At 36.8% G+C, this 27995-nt stretch overlaps 1 protein-coding gene across 1 annotated transcript in view; it reads left to right on the plus strand.

Annotated features, from left to right (window-relative positions):
• LOC124631636 (all trans-polyprenyl-diphosphate synthase PDSS1) overlaps positions 1-27710 on the plus strand; it is a 42934-nt gene extending 15224 nt beyond the window's left edge. Inside the window, exons 3-8 of the mRNA XM_047166128.1 lie at positions 3747-3886; positions 7366-7507; positions 20373-20462; positions 23082-23213; positions 24209-24403; positions 25638-27710. Of these exons, the coding sequence (XP_047022084.1) occupies positions 3747-3886; positions 7366-7507; positions 20373-20462; positions 23082-23213; positions 24209-24403; positions 25638-25859 (921 nt within the window). The 3' untranslated portion in view covers positions 25860-27710. The remainder of the gene's footprint in view (positions 1-3746; positions 3887-7365; positions 7508-20372; positions 20463-23081; positions 23214-24208; positions 24404-25637) is intronic.
• Positions 27711-27995: the final 285 nt, after the last annotated feature.

Raw genomic sequence — 27995 nt, forward strand, 5'->3', positions numbered from 1 at the left:
TCGTTGTGTCGGAACATTCTACAAATCTTTCATAACACAACTCAACTGAAGCTAGTTTAAAGTTTAAAAGTCACACACTGTGGAAGGTCATAGCAATTCTTGATTTAATATATTGTGAAAATAAACGAACTCGTAGCATTTCCCACAATTTACCTAATGGCTGTTTAGCTCTCAAACTATTTACGGTGGCAATGGGAAAATTCAATGGCAATATTAATTCTGCCACTGTGGTTGTTCATTTATGTTTATATTTGACGGAAGCATTCGTCGAATAGTTTGTCTGTGTAGCTATTGCCACATAATGTACCTATGTAACAAGATGTACCAAGGCTTGTAAAGTCGGTTCTGTGTTAAATACTGCTACTGCGCATTCTCAGGACAGTTAATAGGTAGAAGGTGAATCTGTCGCTGCGTAGGCATCGTCCTCGGGTTTCGCAACAGACCTGCCTGCGTGACGCTTCCAATGTGTACGGTCAACAACGGATGGGCACTGGAGGTTTCATTCATCCAATATTTACTATTACGTTTAGTATATTTGAAACCTTAGCCATATGCACACATTGAGATATAGATCTTGAAACATAGTCACGATAAATAATAATATGCAGTTTTTTTTTTAATGACCAATGAATCACTGCGACTGAATACAATAATTTGTTGCAAAATGTTGGGATAGGTCAATCATATTATTTAATGGGTGACACTTTTGATAATCTTCTCTTGGGACATAAGGAGTGAACCTACAGGTTTTTAAACAAGCGCAGTACTGTACCTACCTATTCATGTGTTCATTAAAGGTTCGGGTATTGCCCAAGTGGAGCCTTATAATATTTAACTAAGGAAGTTGGCAATGCGGGGCATGTTAACAGAAATATTTGCTTAAACTTAAAAAGTATTTATGTTAATCCGTACCTATATTAATATGGAGTGTTGTAACAGACCAATTATAGCCACTGAAACCGTCAGTAGCCTTACATCTGCAATCGTAGTTAATAATTATTCTGTAACGCTATCCGATTTTCTACCGCTGAAAATATGGGTCGACTGAATTTAAACGAATGCAAGACGTATTTGCATAAAGTTTTCGTCAGCGGAACAATGAAATTGATGTTCAACAATCATAATTGAAAGGGTAATGTCATTGTCCGCTATAGTAAGAGGACACTTGCGTCAAGCTTGCGTCAATGTGCAGTCGATGGTGGTTACCACACACCTGAAAACTACCACCGAGTCCTTCAGATAGTTGCAATTAACTCTGGCGTAACACCATACAGGCTGTCTGTTATAATTTTAAAAAAGTATAACTAAATTTATAGCTATTTTTAGTACAATTATAAACATAAATCAGGAGAAATATAAATCTTGCTTTGCATAACTTAGTTTGTTGTTCATTTAATTACCTATGATGCATGTTGTGCTTTACTATTCAGAGCGTTAAAGAAGAATGATTCGTCGGCCGGCATTTTGACCGATAAAACCAACAGCGTGAATGTACTGTAGCTTAATATCTAATTACTAGATTACGGCGTAACGTGTGCATTCAATTTTGACCGTAATGGTGTTCTTTTATTGTAATTATGCTGTCATTATCTAATTAATGCAATTGGTTCCCATTTGCTAAATATGTTGCATTTGTAACTTGGTGTTTAATTAGTTACATTGAAAAGTAATAGCGCTGCAAAAAAGTTATTAACTATTGCAATTAGCAACAATGCTACAAACGTAGTCATTGATTGCACTTTCAAGATCATATCTCCAACCTCAGCAAAAAACAACAGACTTCATTTGAGCCACTCCACATCTATCGTTAACCAAGATAATATTTTCAATATATCCTTGGAAATACCAGATAATCAACAAAATACTATAAATACGTTCGTAAATTACGTACCTATTTTGAAAGATTGGGATTGATTAGATAACCGAGCGATTGATGATAAAATGTGACACAAATACTTCATAATGAATGGGCATTGGTACGTTTTATCGTTTCGTAGCGGTTGCTACGAAAGCGTAGCACATGTAATTATGTACCATTATTTCTGTTAGGACATAATGTAGCACTACCTTATTAGCAGGGTTATGATATTTCGAGGATAGAGAAAGTGAAGAAAAGAGAAATGTCTTAGTTTATAAGATGACTCATTTATCGACATAGTGAAATTGTCAATACCTATACGATTTCTTGAAATCTAATATTGGTGGCAAGAAAGTGTGCAATTTATGTAAGATGTTATCATAATTTGTATCGCAGTCTATCAATATACAAGCTGTTGATTTGCATCCGTGCCATATTCAAGGAGGTAATTATGCTAATGATTCTCGACCCAAATCAATAAAAAAATTGGTACGTAATTTTTTTTCTTTAATTTTTTTTCGGAATTCCGTAAATGTCATCTAGCCTTATTTAAACTTAGCGCGTATGTTACTGGCGTTAAAACAGTGCTGCACCCTCACACAAACGCTAACACAAAGCATACGCAACGATCACTCATAAATTTCATTCATAAAATTGGATTACTTCGGAAATACCACGACATTACAGTGACAAAAAAAGCAGTGCATATTAGTTATTTCCCGTCTACTGTAATTCCAATCGATTATTTACGTATTGTATGTCCTCCTCCTGAACTATGGCACAAATGCAAATCAACACCTTGTATATCTGGTTCAATTGGTTATCGTACGTTACTCAGCATTCATATAGCTAGTTGGCATTCTTATCAGTTAATATAAATACGATAGTAAATTAAATCGTAGTAGGCGAGAAATATTTCTTCAGAAACACGCATTTTACTAATAAGTTGTCAGAATGTGAACCCGATTAACATAACTGTTTATGCAACCTTCGGTTTTGTCACCAAAATAACTGGTTAATTCCGAAAACGTTCTTGCATCACCCACCTTATCAAGTTAAAAAGATGAAAAGTTCGTTCCTACTTTATTACTATTCAACTAAAAAAGATTATTTACGTTATTTCTCGAGGAATGGACTTTCCTGTACCGTTCGCAACCAGCATAATGCAATTTTATTAATCGGAACTGATTCCGGTATGAAGTCATTGACCGAAACTGATTATAGTTCGGCCATTCAGAGAATGCGTTCCTGACACGTCGCGATTGAACTGACGACGTAACTTTGCAATGGCGTTGCAGTTACGATAAAAATATTTTTGCTGGTTGTTTACCGTTTTAACAATTGAGGAGCATTAAAACAACATTATTATATCAATAATCAATGAATGTAGTTACGTCGTCAGTTCAATCGCGACGTGTCAGGAACGCATTCTCTGAATGGCCGAACTATAAGAAACTTAGCTGATTCCAAGCCTTGGATATTGTCGCCAGAAAGTCTTGCGCATCATGATAATAACATGCCTGCCAATCATGGTGCCTTGAAGACTTATCGATTTTCTATAAATGACGAATATTATTTGCATAAGAATTAGTTGTTAAACAGTTTATTGCTATTTCTGACTTAATTTACAATTTCTTAATAAACGATGGATAGATTATGTGAAAATCGATGTGGTTAGAAAAAATGTTACTTGTGAGATGATGGCAAATAGAAGTATGGAAGAAGAAAACATAATGCGCCTACCCGTAATAAAATTGGGATGAGGGCAGGATTATGATGAACTATTTTTTACTGCATTGCTCGCGATTTATATGTTTATATTATTATTGCTCTAATTGAATGAAGTTAGATGTGATCCCAACTGGACTGTAGCCCCTCTGCCCAACAGGAGCTGGAACGTAACACCAACCAGCCCGAACTGAACACCATAGCCACATACTACTTCGATGGGCAGGGCAAGGCGCTCAGGCCCATGGTCGCGATACTCATGGCGAGAGCCGTCAACTACCACGTCTATGGAGAAAACAGGTAAGTACTGTCTGCAAGATATGTGTTTAGTACTTACGTTATGTGACTGAGTCAAGCTTGTGTATTTGTTAAAGTAATTTTTGTTGTTTAAAAGTTGGAATATGTTTGACTTGTTAAAAAAGTGGCAGCAGTATTTGTGCCTTAAGTTTAATTTCGTGTGAATTATTTTTGTGCTACTTAATAAATAAAATTACTTATATTTCATGAAACAATGTGCTGCATCACGAACACGCGTAGTGGCAAGAAAGTAAAGAAAGTTAGAAAAGTCCGGGGTCAACCCACAATGTTTCTTTGTATTACAGTGCCAACTGCCAACCACAAGCATTATGAGCGTAAACGATGTTTTATCACATTGTGCTTCAAATTTATTATTTCGAAGAGTAGCTATTCAGACACCATTTTATGTACAAATCCAGCCTTGAATGATGGACATTGAAATCTTAGAGTCAAAGTGCAAAAGTCTCCCACACATTGTAATTGACATTAAAAAGATTGACCTCTCTACTCATCCGATGGAGCAGAGGCATTGTAAATGTGAATGAACATGATGAGTCGGCAATTTTGTGATACTAATTGACCCACATCTATGTTTATAAACATTATTTACCTATTTCTAGGCTACAGGATGATTTATATATTTAAAAAAAACCCGGAGTGAGTTACTTCTTTGGTTCATATTTTGCATGAGCACAGCCATCGTATTTATATAAAAAGCTTGGCCTAGATAAAAATGGTTAAACAAACAATGAGTCGTAAAGTGGAAGTTGGAAACTGATATCTAAAGTCATTTCCTAGCCTTTCGCTTAATTCATTGAACTTGTTGCCTAACAGCGTCTGTTTGGCAACACTTTTGGATTGCGTTCGGTCATCAGACCGTACGCTCCATAGTTCAATGTCTCGCCGAGGACCTTGAACAAACGATTTTTCAAAGGTCTTTATGTCGTCACATATCGCGAGACCATTTATTGCATTAAATCGAAGGTTACGCTCAACGGTCGGATATCATTAGATTGAAGAAGATTCGAACCTAGTAGATTTTGATTAGCGTAGTGATTATCCGAGTTTTCGTGTAGGCAGTAGTACTCTAGATTCAATGCAGTTATGTAAATATTGTATTTTTAAGAGTACACGCCTATTATTCTGCAATTCATTTATATACTTAAGCCTTCAATTTACATATCAGGATTGCTTAAAAGAGCAACAATAAAACATTTTATACATCTTTTAAATGTGCAACACAAATAACAAAAAAATGCGTTGTATGAAGAAGCATATCTCTCGGTAAATCGGGGTAAAATAGTCTTCTTTGTTTGCCTTGCATTTATTGTGACGTGAAGACATGTCGTTTTAATATCTTAAGGAAAATCTGAACTTTTAGCAGTCCTATTTCTGAATTCAGTTTAAATGATTCCAATGTATGAATAGCAAATGTCCTATTCTGGCATTGTGTTCACGCGCTCCCTGTGGTCGCCGCCCTTACACGTTACGAATATTTTAAATATACGAACACGCAATGCGAACTGGTGAACTAACTAAACCAAACCACAAATAATTAGACAAGCTGACCATGACTTCAAATCTGCTACTTTATTCAGCTTACTTGTACTAATAAAAAAGGTAGCGCCAGAAATTCCAATAAAATAAGTAAGATTATAAAATGATCATCGTTGTTCACGTCTTCCGAAGCCTTCAGACGGGTTATCTCGCACATCGCGTGGTAGGTATGTGCAAGCGCAACCGAACGCTAACCAAGGCTTTTCTAACCTATTGATGCAATAGCTGTATTTTTCTGTTGTACCTTTTAATTACACATTATAACCTTAATAGCACGAAGCTGATGTAGATAATTACAAAGTAATAATATTGCAAACGGTAAAAATGGAAGGTATTGTAGAAGATGGAAATTATTTTATGATGTCTTACTAAGGGCAATAATTGTGTGTGGCCAACGCGTGTCGCAATTTCTCTTGCTTTATTACAATCACCTGTAGGTTATATTCGATTCATGCATCTATCTACTATTATTCATGAAATTAAGATATGCACCTTTTGACACTTAGACATGCACTGCTCGTTTAGCGAAACGTCTCAATTATGGAGTTAATTTGCATAGTTGAAAGTGATTACATAAAAAAACATGTTTTGTTAGTGCACCTAGGTTCGTCTTTGCACTAGGCGAGCATACAGCTGTTTATAAAACAATACACTAATATTTTATCGATGTTAAAATTGTCAGTAGCCGTGTCAATAGCGCGTGTAAGTAAATGTTGTAACCGAATCTCGTTTGAGTAGTTGTATAGCACGTAATTGTCTGGTTTGGAGTGCGTTCATGTATACGTGTAACGCTCCTGTTTGACTCGTAACCACGCATAGCTTTTTATATCTTTATATGTATAGTACTAGCTGTACCCTGCGGTTCCATATGTGTCCCGTGAGATTCCCGAACCCGAATAAAAAGCAACATATGCTCTACTATCTGCGTGTATTCTAGACTGTCTGTGTACCAAATTTCATTTAAAATGGGTTAGTCTTTTTGGTTGGAAAACTGGACAGACAGATTATTATGATTGTTAAGTATTAATTTCCCTCTTTTTAGCAAGAATATGTAATAATGTAATTTTATCTTCTATTTGTTGTTTTATTAAAATTAATTGTTAAATCCTTTTACTCTTACATAAGATCTTAGCTACAAATTAGTTAAAACATTGCATTGCACTTGATGTTGAATAGGCGGACGTTACAGTTAATTTCCAAGCTGTTTGAGGATGTTATATTGATGAGAATTGATAACAACACATATCGCATTATCTGTACAATATTACATGATATGAAAGTATCTGGCAATGGGATATTATAGGTTTTGATATTTCATCAGTCAATCATTCAATGAACCAACAATCAATAAAGTACAAGATTTCTCTTCACGAGCACAACCAATGTCGGAAACCACAAGATTCTGTAACTTTATTTATTTTATACTCGTCAAAGTCATAAATAATGTATCTTAAGTCGAACACGTCACAATAGTTGCGATGAGCATGAAACATTACGTATTGTCTGAAGTAATACGTTCACGTAAAACTAGTTGAAAAAAACTTAACGAGCAGCTTTTTATTAACAAAACGTGTTTGGTATACATCTGTCCGTAGTTAAATCAAGTGTTACAAGCGAACAGTGAGGTACAAAGGCATTGTTTGAATTTTCTTCGTGTTCGTGCGATGCGCCATTGTTTCATGATGAAAGTCTTCAGAAAGACAGCTTCCTATGACTTGAATAAATATTTTTTTGAAGCGTAAATCTAGTACCTAAGGCCCAAGTTCACCGACAGATAAACGTCAGTTTTCTCAAAGCAACAACAAGCAACGATTTTAGGCCACGATTTTAGGAACGAAAGTAGGCCTAATATTTTAAAATTTTGAGCGTACTTCCAGGAGTACCCTAAGCTGTTTTTTTCATGATATGTGTAATTTGTAATGCAGTGCATTGCTGCCGTCTCAGCGACAAGTGGCCATGATCAGCGAGATGATCCACTCGGCGTCGCTCATACACGATGACGTCATCGACCAGAGTGATTTCCGCCGCGGGAAACCCTCCGTCAACGTGCTCTGGAATCACAAGAAGGTAAACTTTATTTTTTTTATCATCGGTATTGCCAACATTCCAGTGAGATTGTGCCAGATACGCCGCTCGTGTGCAAGGAGGCTAAACACCTTTTTCTCTATTTCTTAACTTTTAATGCGGTACAAACAAGAAACTGGCTGACTTGTTCCCAGGTTTAATAGAACAATTGTGATGTACTTATTTTAATACGATTTTAATCAGATTTATCTCATGAGAATTCTAATTAACAGCAAATGGTTTTCAAGTAGGTACATTATTTTTTTAATTGTAATTTGTTCAAACAAATGTTCCCATTACTTGAATTACATTATAATCCGTCCGCTGGGGTCACAGTTTTAAAGCCTTTACGAATATTTTGAAACGGTTTTTATAAAATTGATCACGTCTTGTAAGTTCTCTGAGTTTATTATAAAATCGGTCGAATTATTTAGTGGTTAATGATATAATAGGAATTATATAAGTGCGTAAGTTTATATAAATAACACGTAGGCATGTGTTCACAGCCGTTCCCGCTGAATACGAATGAATCGATATTTATGGAAGTGATCGTCCTATGACAGCGATCAATGTGGTTTATCTTAATGTAGATTGACGCAAATTCTCGCGTAACTACGTGTGCTTACATTCAAATGAACCTAATTAGTATACACAAGGGATTACTTACATCAATCATATTTGTCTTATAACACGTTTTGACCAGTTCTTATTTGCCGTCTCTTGTAGATGTTTAATTAGATTTAAATATCACTCTTTACTTAAACGTCAATGTCGACAGTAAAATAGTATTTTTCGTTTAAAATTGGACACATCTAACTAACCGCAAGGCTATAAATGTGTTGAAAATCAAATAATACTTGATTCATTATAACCTTTAAAGGCTTTAATTTGTTCTTACAGTGTCTCTGGCACAAAGAAGTCGTATCTATATTTTATCTTGAGTACCGCGAATTCATCAGGGAATCTAGGCATGTTGCGAATATACAATCAGTGATTAAGATGATTATTTTAATGCCCGATGGTCCTGTTGCATGCCAATTTAAAATACCATACAACCTTGTCATTGTATTCAATACTGTTAACAGAACTAGTAGCTCTGCTCTATGTTAGTAGGTAGCCTATTGTATTGGGATAAACCGAATACCAATTAATATGTGTGCCATGTCTTCGCGATCACGAGCCGAATGGAAAGTGCAAATGGGCTTAGTACATAAATAAGGAGCGGCTGTGTCTTGTCTGTCATTATGTCTGTTGCTAAGGCGGTGCCGAATTTCGGATCGATTACGTGCGTCACTATAAATCAATGCTTAAGTAGCTCGCTTCGAAAACGGCAACGTAAACATTCCAACGGCCATTTTAACTACAACGTATATAATAGAACAGAACGCACTCCATTCAGGCTCATTGTGTTTTGGGCAGCTTGTCGGCCAAATCTGGGTTAAGATCACGATTCACGCTATTTTGTTACGCGTTCTAATAAAATTGTATTCCAAACCACTCACGCGTATATAAATAAATAGTTATGGACAAGGTCACACAACTTTCAATGAATATGGAATTAATATTCTACGTATTCGCATGTTTTCACTGAACCACTAAAAATAGCATAGTTTTAGGACCAGCAAACTGGCCAAAAAAATTAAGCGCGTGTTGTCTTTAGCAATATTAGTTTAAGCTTTAAGTCGGCTCACATTATTTACCCATTTGTTGTGCAAATATTTGACTACGTAGATACACGTTCGTCATATTCAATTTCGTTTTCAACGTGACTGTAGAAAGCTGGTTTTGAGATGACCTGCTTGTAGTCATTATTCAATAAATCTCGTTTGAGTATACTTTCGATATTATTGAAGATAAAAAATAAAGTTTTGTCACAACAAACTTACCCTCAAAAATATTCAAAAGAAACGTACAGAACCCTACTCGTTTTCTATATTCGTGTTTACATTAAGTTTAGAGGGGCACAGGTTTATAATTTAATCAATGAAACCCACTTATAAACCTGTTTTCTACTTGACCCACTTCGCATTGTACGAAGTTAATAAACTTCAGCAAGTCCAGGTTGTTGTCCTAAACATGAGTATAAATACGATCTGTGTGAAGTAGTCCGAGACAGCTGCGTCGACGGGGCTATTAAGATGAATACTATACGTGTACGGCTATTCTTTTCTTTCACTTCATGAATGGGTGAGACATAGTTATGTGACGGTGTCGAGGCGTAGTAGTCGTGTGGCTCGTGGCTGCGGCAGACAAGGCTAACCTACTCGCACTGGGCTAAAGGCGAGCGACCCTCGGTGAAAGTACGTCGCGGCCTCATCACACCAATATAATGTTTAAACTGAATGTTTGGTTGATGGTTCGCTATCTTACATTGTTTAATGAAAATAGCAAAGTTAGTTAGATTGTGAGAGTATGAAAGTATGGGGATTGATGAAATAATGAAATCTAATAATAATGTAAAATATCTAACAAATAATTAAACGACAATAATATGCTTATCAATACCATTCATGCGAAATTGCTTATTTATGTAACCAGTGTTGCACATTATCAGATAATTTCCTCAAAAGCATTGTTATCACGTTATTTGTGTATTCAGGGTGTTGTACAACGTAAACAGAAGCTCCGCGTGTCGAATGACGTTTGTGACACGAACATTGTGTAACATTCCCCTCTTTAAATGAATATATTTGTAAAAGCTATTATACCTGTTAGATTGGTCAAGGTAATTTTCGTAAGTATTGTCACAACAGAACAACTAATATTAGAATAGGTTTTGGATTTCGTCCCGTGCCTTGAAATCTTTGTACTATAGAAATAAATTCCTATATAGTTCCTTATGGAGATGTATTAACAAAGGATCGATGTGATTTGAATAGAGATTAGTGTAGAACAAAGCGTTTGTTACGATTTTGTTATTGCTACGAATCTCGTATTAGCTACGGGGGCTGAATGCTTTTATTGCATTGTACATTATATGTTATTACATCTACTTGTAAGCAGTTTGCGTTTGCGTTCGTCCTTCATGAACAAATGCCTATCCTGCGATTACATCTTCCGGCGGTGTAATCTTAGCGTGAAACGTTTTATGAATTGACAATGCATCGGGTCGTAAGCTGTGTTCTTCATCTAATGGCGCGATGGCGAGAACGTCCCATTAAACACGCTGAACGTTGTGCAATTTAGGTCGCCGCGACCTCTGACTTTTATTCTCGTGTTTTATAGCCGAATTTATTTATGTGATTTGTTGTATTAGTAATAAATAATGAATGTGAAATTAATATTCGTTAGTTAAAATTATCACTTTAAGACTGATTTTAATCATCAGTTAAAAGAAGCAGGTAGTAAAGATCAGTTCAATTTGTTCAAAGTATTCAAAAATACTTCACGAACTTTTTATGCGAAAGAATCCGGGGTGAACTTGAGCTAGTTCATTTAACCCGTCGCGTCTGTTTGTGTTCTCTTAGACGGACTCTGGACGGACGGACGGATGTTGTCACAATTCGATAATACTTTTAGGATCTAATAACCCGTATTTGAGTTATGTAATTCAAACATCCAAACTTGGTGTTAGTACCGTCTGTACGTACCCGGTATAGACGTATGTATACATAAGCTTAGTGCAAATATGCTATCATGGTAACAGGGCGCGTCTGTTTGTATTTAAGTCATTTACGAGCGTGTTGCTGAGCACGGATGTGGAATATTTACACTACTGTTACGTGGACGAAATCTCTGATAATCATTTGATTGATAACCCTCTATGTGTCAATGGACACTGCGATTACAGATTACGATTATTATTATACAATCGAACAACTTTACAACAAAGGTCCTTATTCGGTCAACGACCGCTGCAGCCGCGGTGCGTTTCAAATATTATGTATGTATTCTTGCTCTATAAAAGAATGGTATTGTATAGTGTTGTACGACAATAGGAGTCTTCAACAACGTCAGTAGCGAATTTCCGATTCCTATCGTATCTGCGACCATTGTTCAGAATATGTCGCGGACCTTATTGTTCACCTTGTCTGAGCTGTGCTATGGAATGACGAGTTTAAATGCGGAGCATACGCGCTTGGAATTTATGTAAAAATATTGGACAAACCAAAACGTCTTGGTATGGTATCCCATACATGTGTTATATTTATAAGATTAAATATGTGGAGGTATGTAGGTGGGGCCCTCGCGGTGCGTTTCGGTAAAACTACGATCGTCAGAGGCGACACCTGTATCTGAGCGGCACCGGCTGCGCCCGAGCACGCTGGCTGATGCAACACCGTTTTGTAGTCGCTATCTGACATTACCATATTTGATCTCGCTTTATTTGGACTTCGATCATTTCTCATGAAATTGGTGCCTAAAACCACATTTCTTTATTTTTATTACATATACGTAGGTATTTATTTTTACAGTGTTCATATTGAGATTCATGTTTTCTTAAGTAAATAATGTTTGAGATCATCGTCGAGGTCGTAGTTAAAAATTTCATCTATCAGTAACGAAATATAGTTTAACATATATTAAGAAATTTTCAAGTAGATATAAAGTAAATCAGCGAGGTCAAAGTTTGGAATGGTTCATTTACAACACAATCTTATGCTTTCTAATGTTAATCGATTGACTCGATTAGTTAATCGAAGACGCATTGAATCAGAAGGACACTGTGGACGCAGCCTTTGGGACGCTGGGGCCCCGGTAGCTTTCACCGGGGGAGGGGTGCGGGACGCGGGGAGGGTCGCGGCGGCTGCTCCGTCATCTATCAACATCGGATGTCAGGTGTTCCGATGTGCGCTCGCGTAACATTCACTCGGTTATCGATGCTCCATATAATAATCGTATGTCGGTCTACGTCATCCGATTTTGGCTACAACACGATCCATTTTGAAGGGGCATTCGTTTATGTAAAAATCACGTGTTCGGATCGTCCTCGTGTAGCAAGTTTTGTATGTAATATTGTAGATCGAAATATAATTTGATAAGTTTGTCTTCGTGACATATTCTCACACGCGTTGTCTTTCAGTAAACGGATATTGGATCGTATCGCACTGAGAAAAGTGTAGAGGTAGTTTCCCAAGGGTTGCGAAGGTCAAGCGGCATTCCGTCCGTGTGAAACTAGAAATTGTCTACAGTATTACGAGTAAAGGAAACTTGTCGCGTGCTGTATTGGCATAGGTAATGAGATCACAACGTGTTTCTCAAAATCTTGATAGAAAAATCTTAGCTTATTTTCGTCCGAGGTCTTTTTTAAGACTTATAAATATCCTGTGTATAAAATAAAAGGCATTGTGAATAAAGAACGTAATTAGTTGGTCTTATAGATAACCATAACCCTAAAATAATGGGCACGTATTTTTTCTCATTCTTCATCTTTTTCTAATTCAAAATACTTTTTTTAACCCTGTCATCAGGCCTATTTAAGTTTTTTCCTCGAGATATTGCTTGGAGGATAAAGAAATTCCGCATAAAAAGCCGAAGACCTTGTTAATTATATCGAACATGAAAACCTTTCACTTGCTAACTGTAATGTGAAATTACTTTGAACTCCGCAATGAAAGAGCTACATATTGGATTAATGTGGACGTTAATGTTCCCGATAAAATTAATTACGAGCAGATAAAAGTGTAGTATTGAATGTTATAAATACATAATCTGTTGGTCGGCTTATCGTGAGCCGATGTGAAAATATGGCAGGCATAATCGCAGACAGATTTCAGATAACACGATAAATCGGCGAGTGCGTAAAGAGTAATCGATAATTTTACTTTATCAGATGTTAAATTGTTTTTTTTTTTTTCAATAATACGATCTAAATATTCCGCGGTTTCACCCACATGCCTTGGGAACTACTGCCCGCACCGGGATATAATATAGCCTATGGTACTCGGGAAGAGTGTAGCTTTCTAATGGCGAAATATTTTTTCTAATCGGTTGAGTAGTTTCGAAGCCTTTATGGTACAAACAATAAATGTTTGTGTTTGTTTGTGTTTCTTCTCAGGGATCAGTCAGTTAGGAAATGCCGACCTCAGCGTTCTTAAAATGACGTGTAAAAGTGATGTAATGTCCAACTTGCAAAATAAACGATTTCATTTCATTTCAATGTTTCCTCTTTTTTTATTATATTAGCGTAGATACGTAGAATGACGTTTTATTTATTCTTTAACTTAATTTTTTAATAACATTATACAACCAATTAATTTTAAACGACTTCACCAATCATTTTCGAAGGTTCTTACTTTAAAATTGAAATGAAGTTGTTAATAAATCATCGCGTGTCAGAATTCATTGTCGTAATGCACATACGTAGCAATTTCCCTCACATGGTTTATTTTCAACAAGCTTATTTTAACTGGACGTTACTTGATTTTATCTTGCACAGTTCTGTCGAATAATTACTTTTAATGTATGTGGTGATTACTTACGGTGTTGTTAAATATCTTTGTGTGTTTAAGAAGTAAATTCTAGCAATTTAAAAGTCGTAAATAGGCTAATGTCTTGATTTTGTATGGCGTTGCAATATTTCAGTAGCTCATTCTTTCGTTTGACATCCACTTGCAAACAAATTATTCGGAATATTTTACAGATGTTATAAGACAGGAAATTGATAAGAGATTACTTGAGGTCAAAGTGAGTGAGTTCTTCCTGCTTTCAACCTGACTTTAAAATCTCCCTTCATCCATTTCCTCATAACGCTTCAATTAACAAAAATGTCACGAAGAACGATTTCACATGATTATAAATACTTGATAATTATGGTCCCATTAAGAAAATACGAGTAAAGACTTATGAATAATAATGCGTTGATAGCATCTCTTGCTATAAAGAAACTAAAGGTCAGTCAACTCAAGTCCGAAATTCTTTAAAGTCGCATCACAGTTTTCTTGTGACAAGTTTTTTCCGTAAATCAAAATAAAAATAAAACAATGATTTCACGCATGTTTCTGTATCCCCAATTTCTTATTGCCTTTTTAAGGTCAGGTCAATTATGTAATTTCTTTTTTGTTTTATCTTAACATATGTGTCAAGAAATTTCCCCATATAGAGTGTTGTAAGATATTGGTTCCAGTTGATATTTCTCAATGTGAATGAAGATGATGTGACGTGCCGCTGTCCAATTCTTTTGATTTATTGGAATTTTGATAGAATATTTTTGAAATCACATTTTATTTACACATAAACCAGTTAGAAGTTCATTAAAATGTGGCATCAAACATTTATGGTACATTGACGCGTCGCTTAGAATCGATAGAATTCAGTCCACGTTAGTTGGATTTAGTTCTTAAACGATATCAAATGTCGCATATCGCAGTCACAGTGCGTTGATGTCTTTTTTACTGAGCGTAGCGCACCTGCAATGACAACGCTCACTTGATACATTATTTACATACGTTACGCGGTCAAACGCAGTCTAGACACAGACATATGATACACTCTTTTATACACAAACACAATATTGTATTAATATACATTATTCAGATGACTTTTAACTATTACTTTCTACAAGTTTATAATGTGACCAAATGATCTGTTGAAAGCAAAATTCGTCCAACACTTTCCTTAAGTGACCTACCGCGGTGTGTATTAAAGAGTGTAAAGTAAAAACTGGTTTTTGTAACTGTAGTTTGCGGGGCGTAAGTAGGCGCGGGGGGATGCGGGTGCGGGGGGTCGGACGCGAGCGCCGCCCGCCGCGCAACCACCGGCTCTTGATTACACCTTTATTCCGATGACTTGATCTCTCCCAACGAAACATTAGAAGCTTTTTTTATCGAGCGGTAGAAAAGAATGTTGCAAGAATTTATAGATTTATTGCATAATCAAGTATAGCCGCTACGCGCCAGCCTTGGTGGCACTAAGTCAAGGTCACGGCATTTGTCCCCATAGCTCCGAGCGCAGAGTTTACTTTGGTTTATTGACAGTGTATAGGTAGGTACGATCGTGTAGTAAACGTTGTCTAAGTGGTATTACTAAACTTACTCCACAGCGGAATGCCAGATTAAACCGGTCAATCAAGGACGTTTTTCTATGTTTAGTATTTTGCAAGGAATCCTATTTAAGTATAAACTGCGAATTTTAAGTGGTGATGATAATAAAACGTTTGATTTTTGACAACCGTCAGTTGTCACATCACTATACAATTGCTGTGATGTTGATTCATTATACGCAGATTACACACTTGGCCATTATTACAAAAACCGGTTTTTGACGGATGCACGTGCCCACGTTCCCAGGTGTGTTGCAACGATGGCCCACTCATCGACCACTAATCGCTGCGACCACTAGATGCCGCGTGTCGCAACGCCGGACCTTCCACTCACTCGACACGAAATACCCCGATCACCTGTAATACGAACGTGTATCGATCACATTGATCGCCCGCTACCAACTCAGATTTATCTTAATCATAACTTATTAGATGTTATTACACCTAGCTCCATGATGCTACAATTTGCGCTAACGTCGTCTATGATAGATTCGTTTAAGTTAATTATCCCAAACAAATTACTCCTACGTTGTCGTAGTTGTAACAATCAGCATTCAAATCTAGCATGGAGGCGTGATATCTGTGTTACGAGCACACCTGTAACCAAACCACCTGTTATGAATTTTCGATAATTTAGACGCATTTATAAATGTTGGGTGTGCGGAGTGTTGTTACGGGCCGGTGCGCGGCTGTTTCGGCAGGCGGGCTCCAAGTGGCTGGTGAGGATGAGGGGGGAGTCAAGGCCGGCCGCGTGACATAGATCCCGCCACATTCACCTTCCGTCCGCCGGCCGCCGCCGCCGCCACCACCACCTGCCCACTGTCAAGGCTGCCTTGCGACATGCAGCCGACTGCACACATCTAGTTACACGAGATCCGCTTCAAGAAACCATGTCGCAATTATCCGACAGGCTCTGATGACGGCCTTCGCCTGTCACGCAGGACAATTGCTATCCCACAAGTAAAAAGTAAATTAACAATATAACCCCTTGGCGCCGAGTTCCGCGTTCAGTAAACGTTGATGATACTAGCTTTTACCTTATCCGTCCGTTATTCCCCGCTGATGATACACCTGCTTACACCCAAGCATCCGCCTTACATCTACCAGTTAAGAAAATGCGGAAACTTTTCGGTGCCCACTTAGTAAATGGCTTTATTAATATTTTATGCAAAAACTTCCATGAGGAAAACTTTTGTCATTACCGGGGTGACTGACACAGAACCGCAAGTTCCTTGAAAAGGAACTTTACTATATTATTATTTTTGCATACGGCCCTGGAATATTCAGCTTGAAAACAGTTAGTCCGGCGGGCATATTATCGGTAGCATCTTTACTTTCGAGCATGAGAACAATATGAAGTGCTCGGTTCAATAGTTTAGTGATTCAAGAGAGGTGCGAACTTGCATTACAATGTATGGGTGTAAATGAATTACAGAATAGAAACTACAACGCATTCGGAATTAAGTTGGCGTGAAATCGTAGAGATTTTTCTGGTAAATTATTCATGTGGCTCATGTTGGGCAGACTTTCAACGCGTTCTTGTGAAAGCCTTTCACTCTTATCATGGGAGTTGCATATATTTTTGAACATAATATTGTACATTTGAATACAATGTGTAAGTCAATCATTTACTGGAAATACCCTGTGTTTATTGAACACGCATACAAATAAATTGTGGCTGGCATGAGGTACTTTCCGTTAGTCACAAAAGCTTTGAATTAGCAGTCACGATAAGAATAGCAGTGAATATTTTCCTGTAATTAATGAAACATGAAACTGGTTCACGGATGTGAGTGTCATGACACTCGGCGAGTGCCGCGAGTGCAGCGGTGGTGCGGCGCTCGTGCACGTAACGGATGCGTTTTTAGCCCGGTTAGCGTACAGAAAGTGTGCTAACGCGTGCACAGATTTGCGCAACCAACCGCGTACGATACGCGCGGCCACTCCCGTATGTGGTCCCGTTGCAAATGATACTGATCTACGCTTTAAAATTATTACTGAGTTATTAATAAAACAAAATATTAATATTATCATTAAAATATCCTAGGTCAGCCTTGCTTTCGCTGTCTGGTGCACAGCTAAATGCTACGACAAAGGTCACCAAAAGTAACCAATAAATCAAACTGACAATAATAATATCTATAATACCAATATCCTTGCTTATCACGCGCTAAATCAAATCAGACAAAAATCCTTGCTGCAATAATACTTGAGTGCAACGCGGTCATTGCAAAACGTATTAATTTTTCAGTCACAATTAGCACTGAATATAAATTGAATTATATAGTGGATAAAAATAAAGCAGACTTGTGATAAGTTATAAATAATAAATATATAACCTTATGTCTGAATTCCTTATAATAAATAACAGGGTCGTGTATTAATAATTTTTATGCGATTTATTTATTATTTATTAGCCAACCAAGTCTAAACGTTTCGTCCTATTTTCCGGCCAGAAAACTTGTACTGTCACAGTTCGCACCTTAAAATTACGTAAAGTTACTCCCAACATTCCATAGTAGATGGGTGTGCACGTAATACGTGTAAATTCTAGCTAATATTTGAATACAACCTGATACTCTCACTATTTCTTCAAATCGTCCCAATTTGGGAGAACAATGTTTTCTTTCATTCATACAAAAGAAAGTAGACTACAATGTAGGTAACGTTAATAGAGGTTACGTTTTGTTCTAAATACTTCAACTATGATTACTGATAAGGAAAATATGTCCAAGTTTTCCTCATGAAAATGCGTTGAATCAATACGACATTAATTCAGCCACGTGCGTATGTTAGTTCAAATAATAAAGGTACCTAATTACATCGATATTTAATTAGCAAACATTTGATTGTATTATTTGTGTGTCATTGGCTTCAAACCGGACCCGCGGCCGCCGGATGCCTTCATTCATACCACCTTATGGAAATACGCATCGCGTCATCGACCGACCACTTTCACATTTTTTTTATTTCCTCTACGTAGATAGATGGATGTGAACTTTTGCGGCGGATATCAAGGGGTGGTCAAGGACATTGCCAATGGTTATCTAGGTTATACAAACGAAAAGCAACGGATATTTTGATACGGGAAAACAGCATTGGGAATAGCAACAGGATTTGGAATTACCTCAAGAACCTTGTGTGACGTTATTATGACGATAAATATTCTGTTAGATGTTGTGGTCATTTATTTGTCGAAGTCTGATTTGATTAAATGCTTATTATTGAAAAAAGTCTGCTGTATATTGAATAGACAAATAGAATTTCAATAAAACCAGCTATTTACTTAATTAAAATCATAGCAGCTGTGGTTCGTTTCATAAGCTTAATTGCGTTCTTAATTTGTAATCACTGGAAAAGAAATTCGCATAAGCTAAATGGAAGACTGGTTGCTATTGATTAACTTTATGATACCATTTAGCTGTAATAAGACAGCATTTAACGCAACCATTGCAAATCTTAAAGGATGATTGAAGTGAAATCTATTTCAAATAATTTCTTCATAACACTATTTCTGTGAATAAAAACTACAAAGTTGCTGTTTCACGCTATATATTTGTATCTAAGTTACAACTCAACTGTAAAATCTTGTGGTGTTCGTAACAACATAACATTATCGAATCGTCCCATTTAGCGTGTAGCCGGCGAGTTGAACCTGGCCACTGGATGTAGGTTAACAAGTGTCCAGTGGTTTAATGAGAGGCGGTCCGTGGTCTCCGCCGGCGGAGTCCCGCGCGCCCACACTCGCCGCTGCGCGCGCGCCGCCGGCGAAACGTCCGCGCCGCCATTAGTATGCGACCGAACACCGCATCACAACTTTCTCGACATTCTTGCCAACAACTGGAGAAATGAGCGCCATCGATACATTTATTACAATCTATGTTATTCACAACATCTGTGCTTGGATTGGCATGTACCCAATGTTAAGCAGGGTTATCACAACATACTTATATATTTGGTAAATTCCAGCGTAGGAGAAAATGCTATTTTTATGATTTTTTGCGGTCTTTTACGTATGTATATTTTTGTAGTAAATTGCGCGTGAAAAAAAAAACAAAATTTTGCTTGAAATGTAAAAGACAAAGAAAAATAGATTTTTTTTTTAAGTATGTTAAAAATATAAAAAATACGTTCGTCACATAAAAGTATAACACGGTGATGTAAGGAAAGATCGCACTTGAATAGTTATATTTATTCATACTCTTATCATAGGAGGATATTAGACAGGATTGAGGAAAATACAAACAAAAATGATGGATTTGAAACTAAAACGTGCTCACATAATATACTTTTGTAGATTCTTTATTATATAGGTGTAAATTGGTTATGAAATAAATTACTGAAGTTCTCGATTCATATATGTACCTTAATAAAACATTTTATTGAATTTTCCTTTTAGTATAATAGTAAATGATCAAAGTATCATTTAGTAAAGTTTTCTAGGTTTTCACTGCGTGCGCAGTAATATTATAATAATTAAAACATGCTTTATGCTATAATGTCACTCACTTTCCCCTGCTCGCGTACGTTGCAAGCGATACTCACGCGACGTGAGTAGATATACTTTGAATTATTATTAATTAAACGTACGCATGGCAGCACTGTGGCGCAACTTAACGCCTATTTTGCACACCCGTGATAGGTCTTATTGATTGATCGATCATTTATGTTGAATTAGAAATAGTTGGATTGGAAAAACAATTTTTGATTTTCAGATAACTTTTGTCCCGGTAGTCAGTGGTCGGTTTGACAGATTTTGAAAATGGCTATGTCAAACTGTCATAATATCGAAAAGATAAAATCTAATTATTTAAGAATTGGTCTTAAGTCGATTTCATAAACTTGCCTAACAAGCACTGACTAATATTTGTATGAAATAATTTCCAGGTGGCGATGGCCGGCGACTTCATCCTCGCCGTGGCGTCGATGATGATAGCTCGCTTGCGCAGCGATGACGTCACACTCGTGCTCAGCCAGGTAACTACTTCATTATCACACATTAGACACTATACAAATTCGTCGAGCTCCTAGCTGCGTTAGGTTTTGGCAACGATGGTCGTGGCGAGCCGCGTTTATGGAACACATTATAATCTAGGCTGAATTGCTTCATATGCGAACAAGGTGATCAGTTTTCTAGCGAGAAAATCTGACCATAGAACTAAAATACCGGTAGATATACGAATGTTCCTCTCATGTCGAAGAGTGGTTAGGGAGTAAATAAGCTCGATTAAAGCAGTGTAGGCCTTGTCATACATCCTACTCATATACTTCGCCTAAGGGCTAAGAATAACAGTATATTTTATTATAGTTCGGCCATTCAGAGAATGCGTTCCTGACACGTCGCGATTGAACTGACGACGTAACTTTGCAATGGCGTTGCAGTTACGATAAAAATATTTTTGCTGGTTGTTTACCGTTTTAACAATTGAGGAGCATTAAAACAACATTATTATATCAATAATCAATGAATGTTATTACGTCGTCAGTTCAATCGCGACGTGTCAGGAACGCATTCTCTGAATGGCCGAACTATACCAATAAATTAAATCTGAGCCTATTTTGCAAGCTGTTGTTAAAAGTATTGAACTTCAGTCCCCTTTCTTAATAAAGATTTATTGTCATAAGACTCAGAACATGAAAAACTTTAAATTTACATACTTTGATAAAACCCGCACTAGGGTTTCAAAATCTCAAATGCGACTTGGCTTTTAATATTTTTGTGGTATATTGCGTGGAAATTATAAAACTCTTTGTGGCAAAAAAAATACAGACATGTTTCAATGATGAAGCAAACGATAAAGAAGCTTTTAAATGCTTAATGCATCTCAGCACAATAAACGCCTAATGCGATAAAATGTTTACATCTAACATTAGTATAGAGTTTCATCACTACATTGAGGTACTCCCATTCAGAGTCACAAGTAGTAGCACAACCATTACTTTAATACAACCTTTTGAGTGTTCGTGCGCACACGCATGCGCGTTCAATTGGGGTCGAATGTTTGGCTAGAATATTCATTAAAACGATTCATCCTGTCGGCCTTCTTACTGCGATGGTATTAACGCTGTGCCATATGCTACAATCATTCTTGTTCTTTTAATCCAAAGCCAACACATTAGATGTGTTTCGCAAGAAACGTGTACTTTGATTACAGCCAACTGTTATGCTATTGGTGTTTTCAATAAATGTTTAGATGTGTGATTTATTTTTACTGACACGCAAAATGATATAGAATAATGCCCTGCACAATAATGCCCATTGGTCCAGGTGTGCCTGATAAATTATTAGAAAATAAAAAAATATTCAAGATTGTGGTAAGAACACACAACTCTTGACAATTCAATTAATCTTGAAAGAGGGTCACTTTCCTAAGTGACATTAGCTATATCCTGGCCAGACCATTTAATGAAGATATTTCGCAAAAACTAATACAATGCCTGAGGGCAAAGCTTGAATGACGTTATAAACTAATTGATGGCATTATATGTATGAATGTTTCATACGCGTTTTTAACAAGTATAAGGTGTAAAACTAACATTACCCGAATTAATTCGCCCTTATTTTGGAAGACACTCTAAATTGGTGGTCCAAGCTGTAATTTCATCCTTGGCAATCGTTGCGGGTAATCAGAAGCCAGAAAATCTAACCAGTTTACTGAAGGGTGTCATGTCACCCAGGTGACTGGGTTAAGGATATTAGATAAGCAATTGCTCCATGCAAAACCTTGGCTCTTAGTTGAATCCAGTTAGACTGGAAGCCGACCCCAACATAGTTGAGAAAAGGCTAGATGATCATCTCGATAATGAATATCGTACATGACATTATTTTCTACAAATATATACTGGATGTAAATAAAAACATGAACCTACTCAACCTCCGTTCTAAATACCGACCGGTTGCGTGAAATAAACTACAAACAAATGTTTACTTAATGCTCTGCGTAATCAGGTTGTATCTATTCAAGTTTAAAAAGATTTATTATTATACTAAGTAAGAATTTTTTTTTAATTTATTGCATTTTAATATACGGTTTATGATGGTTTTTCATTTAAAGTTAACGATCTTTTATAATAAACATCCTTTTCACAATTGTTAGTAATTTATGTTATCGCAGGATATCATTGAAATGTTATTATAACCAAGATATACACTGGTTTTTAAAATTAACGCGGTGTATCCATTGCGATGTAGGCTTTAATAGTTACCTGCATTCGCCAAGGATATTCTTTGATGAAGATTATGGCATATTTTGTCATAAATTATCAACAAAGTAGTGTTTAAGATGGATATCCGTTACCTAATTTTTTTATAACGATCACCGTCCTTAGATTTAAAATTATATTCCAACGATTATGATTTAAGTTTCTGACCGCTGACCGTAAAAGTTGGCTCTTTTATGGCTACTATGCTACAGACATCAGCAGCCTCGAAGCACTCAAAAAGATAAACCTCGGGATCTGGGTTCTAAAACGGTCATTAACAATCCTTCTACTTACTGAAAAGATTTTTAGAATATAATTCTTTTATTTTTGTAATTTGATTGTATTTTTTATCTCTGATACCACACTATAATCTTTGTGTATCGTTACTTCCAGGTGGTAACAGACCTCGTGCAGGGCGAGTTTATGCAGTTGGGCAGCAAGGAGACAGAAAACGAACGGTTCGCACATTACCTCACCAAGACGTACAGAAAGACTGCATCACTCATTGCCAACTCAGTCAAAGCGGTAATGACCACATTACTTTGTACTATTCTAATTGATATATTATACGACGCTATAAGGAAGCTGTAGTTGCTAATGTAGGGTTATTTGAATGGGAATGTTCTCAACTGTATTTAGCTTCTTTGTATGTGAGTTACCGTTTATAAAGGAGGCGTTAGTTTCGCAGAATCATGTATTCAATCGGGATTTCCACTTTGTTTGTACTTAAAATTTAAGTCATATCGAGATTAAATTGATCACATCTTAATGCAATATTATAATATATAATATTTCATAAATATAATAAATAATATTTCAAGTTTATTAATTAAAGAACCGTATTAAGATATGTTTGCATTCTATTTGACATTCTCGAGTGGTGCAAGACATTAAATTATTAAATTTTATTTATCTTTTATCTACCAAAACGTGCAGATGTTGAATATGTAGTGAGAAGCGAAATTCATCTTATTTACTAGAATTTTAAATGAGCATTACCTCCATGCTCAACTAAGATCATAATCGTCTTCTTCTTCCTAAGGTCCCATCATTTGTTTGCCACCTCTTAAAACATATTTTTACACATATAGTTGATACAAAGACCTGTCTCACATAGGTTTGCTGGATGGCTCAATCAGTATGCAAGCGATGTCTGCCCGTGTGACTCACTGCCCTGGTCACAGCACATTGATGCTATATCTAGTAACTTGTCACTAGGCTGCGGATCGATTTTACTGTCCAAAACTAAGTTCAGGAGTCAATTTATTTTACTAAATGTGATAATTCCTAAAAAAAAAGCAATATTGAAAAAACATTTTTTACTCAATTATGTTAACTGATACATCTGTGTTTGGTATATGGTAAAATGGGGCCTAAGTTATGCGTATATCAGAATTTAATTCATGTTTTAAAACACCATTTGGTAGCGGTGTTTTAAAGGTCGAATCAGTTTCTGTGATAGGAACCCTTCTCACTGCATTGGTTTTCATAGTACATACTGAAATTGTGTTAACTTACAGGTGGCACTGTTAAGCGGGGCGGACGAAAGCACGTGCGAGCTAGCCTTCCAATACGGACGAAACCTTGGATTATCGTTCCAATTGGTGGACGACTTGTTAGACTTCGTGTCTTCAGCGCAGGCCATGGGCAAGCCCACAGCCGCCGACCTCAAACTCGGATTGGCCACAGCCCCCGTGCTATTTGCCTGCGAAAAGGTATATTTGAATTTTTAATGTTTTGTTCTGTTTTTAATTAAAACTCTTTGATTCTTTAGCGTGAAGCATAGACAAACCTAGGCAGTATTTACGTTTCAAACGTTAAATAACTATAATCTCTAAAGTATCGTTAGAATTTGTATCTTAACTTAGTACTTGACCTACATAACCAATTTACAATTGATATTAGGCCGATATTTAAATGTTTCGAATTCTTGCGTGATGTGAACGTGTTTAAAATTCGACTAAATAATTATGTAGTGAAAAAACCGGTTGCCCTACCTTAACTTTACATACTCGCGCCCATAGCGGGTTAGCAGTTGTGTTTAAACACACACTTGCGCAAAAATCGTTTTTCGCAATACATACGTTGGGCCACTAGCAAACTATTTGCACGATATTGCAAAAATATTCGCGGTTCAACATCTACGCCAGCCGGTTGTCATTTGTTGTGAATACGACGAAAAGGTGAAATACCGGAATAATGAAACCAATAATAAAAATGAAAGTATGTTTTGATTTTGATTTAAAGTGAAAATTGATTATTTTGAGTTTATCTCATTCATACATAATTAAGCAAAAGTGATAGCTAGATTATCAAATCTATCTACGTCTTTTTTTTTTTCACTTTAAATCTTTGATATAAGCTGAGCACGGGATCCAGTAAATAATTCCGGGTGCCTGGTATATAGAACATCCAGGTCTCCGAAAGTACGTTAATATCTGATGTCGGATTGCCGTTCCATAGGGCTATGTGAATGATGGAATACCGAGTAGACCCCATAATAATGTTCAGAGCAGAGGGCTGATCTTCTAGACCTGTCTGCCCACGCACGTCAGGCTTTTTGTAGGACAGATCATCGGGCTGGTTTTTGTAGGGCTACCTGACTAGGATTTTGTAACAGATTTTTTGTAGGACGTGTGCGTTGCACTTTTACTAGTGTTTCATTATTTTTCTCCTACAAAAAATCGGTCACCGATTAATCGGATATTAGCAGTCTTAGGCTAATTTGGAAATTAAAAAAAAAAACAATTACTTCTAATATGCATGCACCAACTTGTAAATATACACGAATCTTAAAAAGGCTGAGTTACCTGAACTGGGAAGACTACCGACCCGTTTTTCAGGCGTTTTTTAGGGTTAAAATAATAACGACTTCCATTAATTCTATTCATATTAAACAGACAAGGGACCATCCATATCACGTATCAACTATGTATATTTGTATTGCAGTATCCAGAACTGAACCCCATGATAATGAGGCGGTTCCAAGAGCCGGGCGACGTGGAGAAGGCGTACGAGCTGGTGCACAAGTCGCGCGGGCTGGAGCAGACGCGCTTCCTGGCGCGCAAGCACGGCGCCCAGGCCGCGCGCCTCGCCGCCGACCTCGCCGACTCGCCCTACCGCCAGGCGCTCGCCACCACCACCGACCTCGTGCTCAACAGGATCAAATAGTGCTCTACCCGCTCCCGTGAAAGGCATCCACAGTTCTACCCCAAAACAATCCTCTAACCGCATTACGTCACAAAAACTTCGCGAGTCGTCCACTGCCTGCGCATTAGACTATTTTGTTTCTAAATATTCTACTGCGCAGGCAGAGCTAACTTCGGGTTCGTCTATTTTTCAGACGTAATGTAGTTTTTCGTTCACGTTCGACGTGATCGTAAGAGTACTTAGACGAGTTTACTTTCCATGTCGAGCGCCACCTTTAATGGCACTTAAAGGTGAACGCGCGAGACCACAGAATTCTGGATACCTTTTAGCAAAGGATATAGAGGCGATGGACATTTTATTTTTAGTAGTGTATGTGTGTTCGTGTGCCGCGGCCCGGTCGTGGCGCGGCCGACGCGAGTGAACCTTTGTGTATATGAGAGTGAATTGAGCCGACATGGCGACATATATCGTAGATATTTTACGTCAAGCTATACCATGTGCCCTGATAAATTAAACATAATAAATTCTACAATATACTATATAAACACTATGTAGATTTTTGTTATATTATTGTAATCAGTAGAACTGATTGTCAAGTAATTATATTTTACATAATGTTAAAGTATATATATTTTATTGGTATATTTATGTTATATAAATATTTTACTTTGTGTCCTTCACTTGTGTGACCTGATTTATTTTAAGATAATTTTCTGTGTTTTGTGACAGCATGAAGTATCTATGAGTAGCGGCTATCGCTTGCAGAGTGCGTGACGACTCGTTACCAAATACTGTTGTATAATATGCTCAACTGTTGTTTGTATCGTGCAATTTTATGTAGGTGTAGAGATAGAAAGTACCTGTGTTTATGCACAAACATGCTATCGACGATCATCACTAAATTGCTTACACTTTTTGATTTCTCGAGTTGGTGTTCGTTTTGTTTCTTACTGTATGTATTTTATGATGTGTAAATACTGAGAGTCATTGGATAAGTTACCCGTGTTTTATCTTCAAAACCAATTACCTCAATTCTTTAGAATACACGTTACATACTAGAGGTGTATGTTATATTCTGACCTAGTATTAAATTGTAAGTATTTTACGAGGCACTACACATTGAGGCAGAATGTTAACATCTGTTAGTCTATTAGTACATGTTACAATTGTAAATAATACTAACAACTATATATATTCAATGTAACGGAGGTTTATATAGGCAAATGAATTATCAGAGTACCGCAAAAATGCACCATAAGCGCAGTATTCTTAAAACTTTTTCTTGAAATTTATTGATATTTAACAAAATATTAGTCATTAATAAGGTAATTTAGTGTAAGGCCGACACAACGACTGACGTAAGATAAATGAACTGGTGTTTCCGACAAAGAACACTCGACACACGACGGTTCAGAAATTAGTATTTTTTTGTCGGAACTTCATTTCGGAACACAGAATAATGATGAATTCATGTCGATCTCTGTAAATGGAGCATAATACGTAATTATATGAATATTAGTAAATGTACCAAATTACTAAAATGTGTGTGAAAACTCATTTAGCAAAAGGTTCACCTCAATACGTTTGTCGGGGAAATGCTTCCATGAGAGCGCAGAGATGCAGACGATTCACTTGACTGTGTTCCTTGTGTGAACGCACCTAATTTCATACCTCGGTCGATGTGTCAGCCTGTCCCTGATGGAAAAGAAGGTGTATGTTTTTTTGTACATTAAAAATGTTAAAAAATGGGAGTCAATGAAGTTTATTTATGTGTATGTAGACATACTTTCATAGGACATACGTTTGTAAATATTATTATTCTGTAAAATGGTAAATCATGAATAATTTTTAATATAAACATTAGTTACAAAATAATGTTTTATTTCAATTTACTTTTCATGGCTTTTCATTATAGTACCTATCTCACATTAATATTGTACTGACAACATGACAGCAACAGTTCACAACTTACCCCTCTGAGCATTACGCAACATCGATACCTACTGAATACTGGCAAGGACGCACGCAAATGTTAATAGCAGCGACGTCCTTGACAAACTTGTAAAATTATAAGCGAGGCATAACAAACGATTACCTTAGTGACCCATTTATACGGCACCCATGGCACTTTGCTTGCAAGCTATGTATATGAGTGAA

This window comes from Helicoverpa zea, chromosome 7 (genome assembly GCF_022581195.2).
Source record: "Helicoverpa zea isolate HzStark_Cry1AcR chromosome 7, ilHelZeax1.1, whole genome shotgun sequence".
Taxonomy (NCBI): domain Eukaryota; kingdom Metazoa; phylum Arthropoda; class Insecta; order Lepidoptera; family Noctuidae; genus Helicoverpa; species Helicoverpa zea.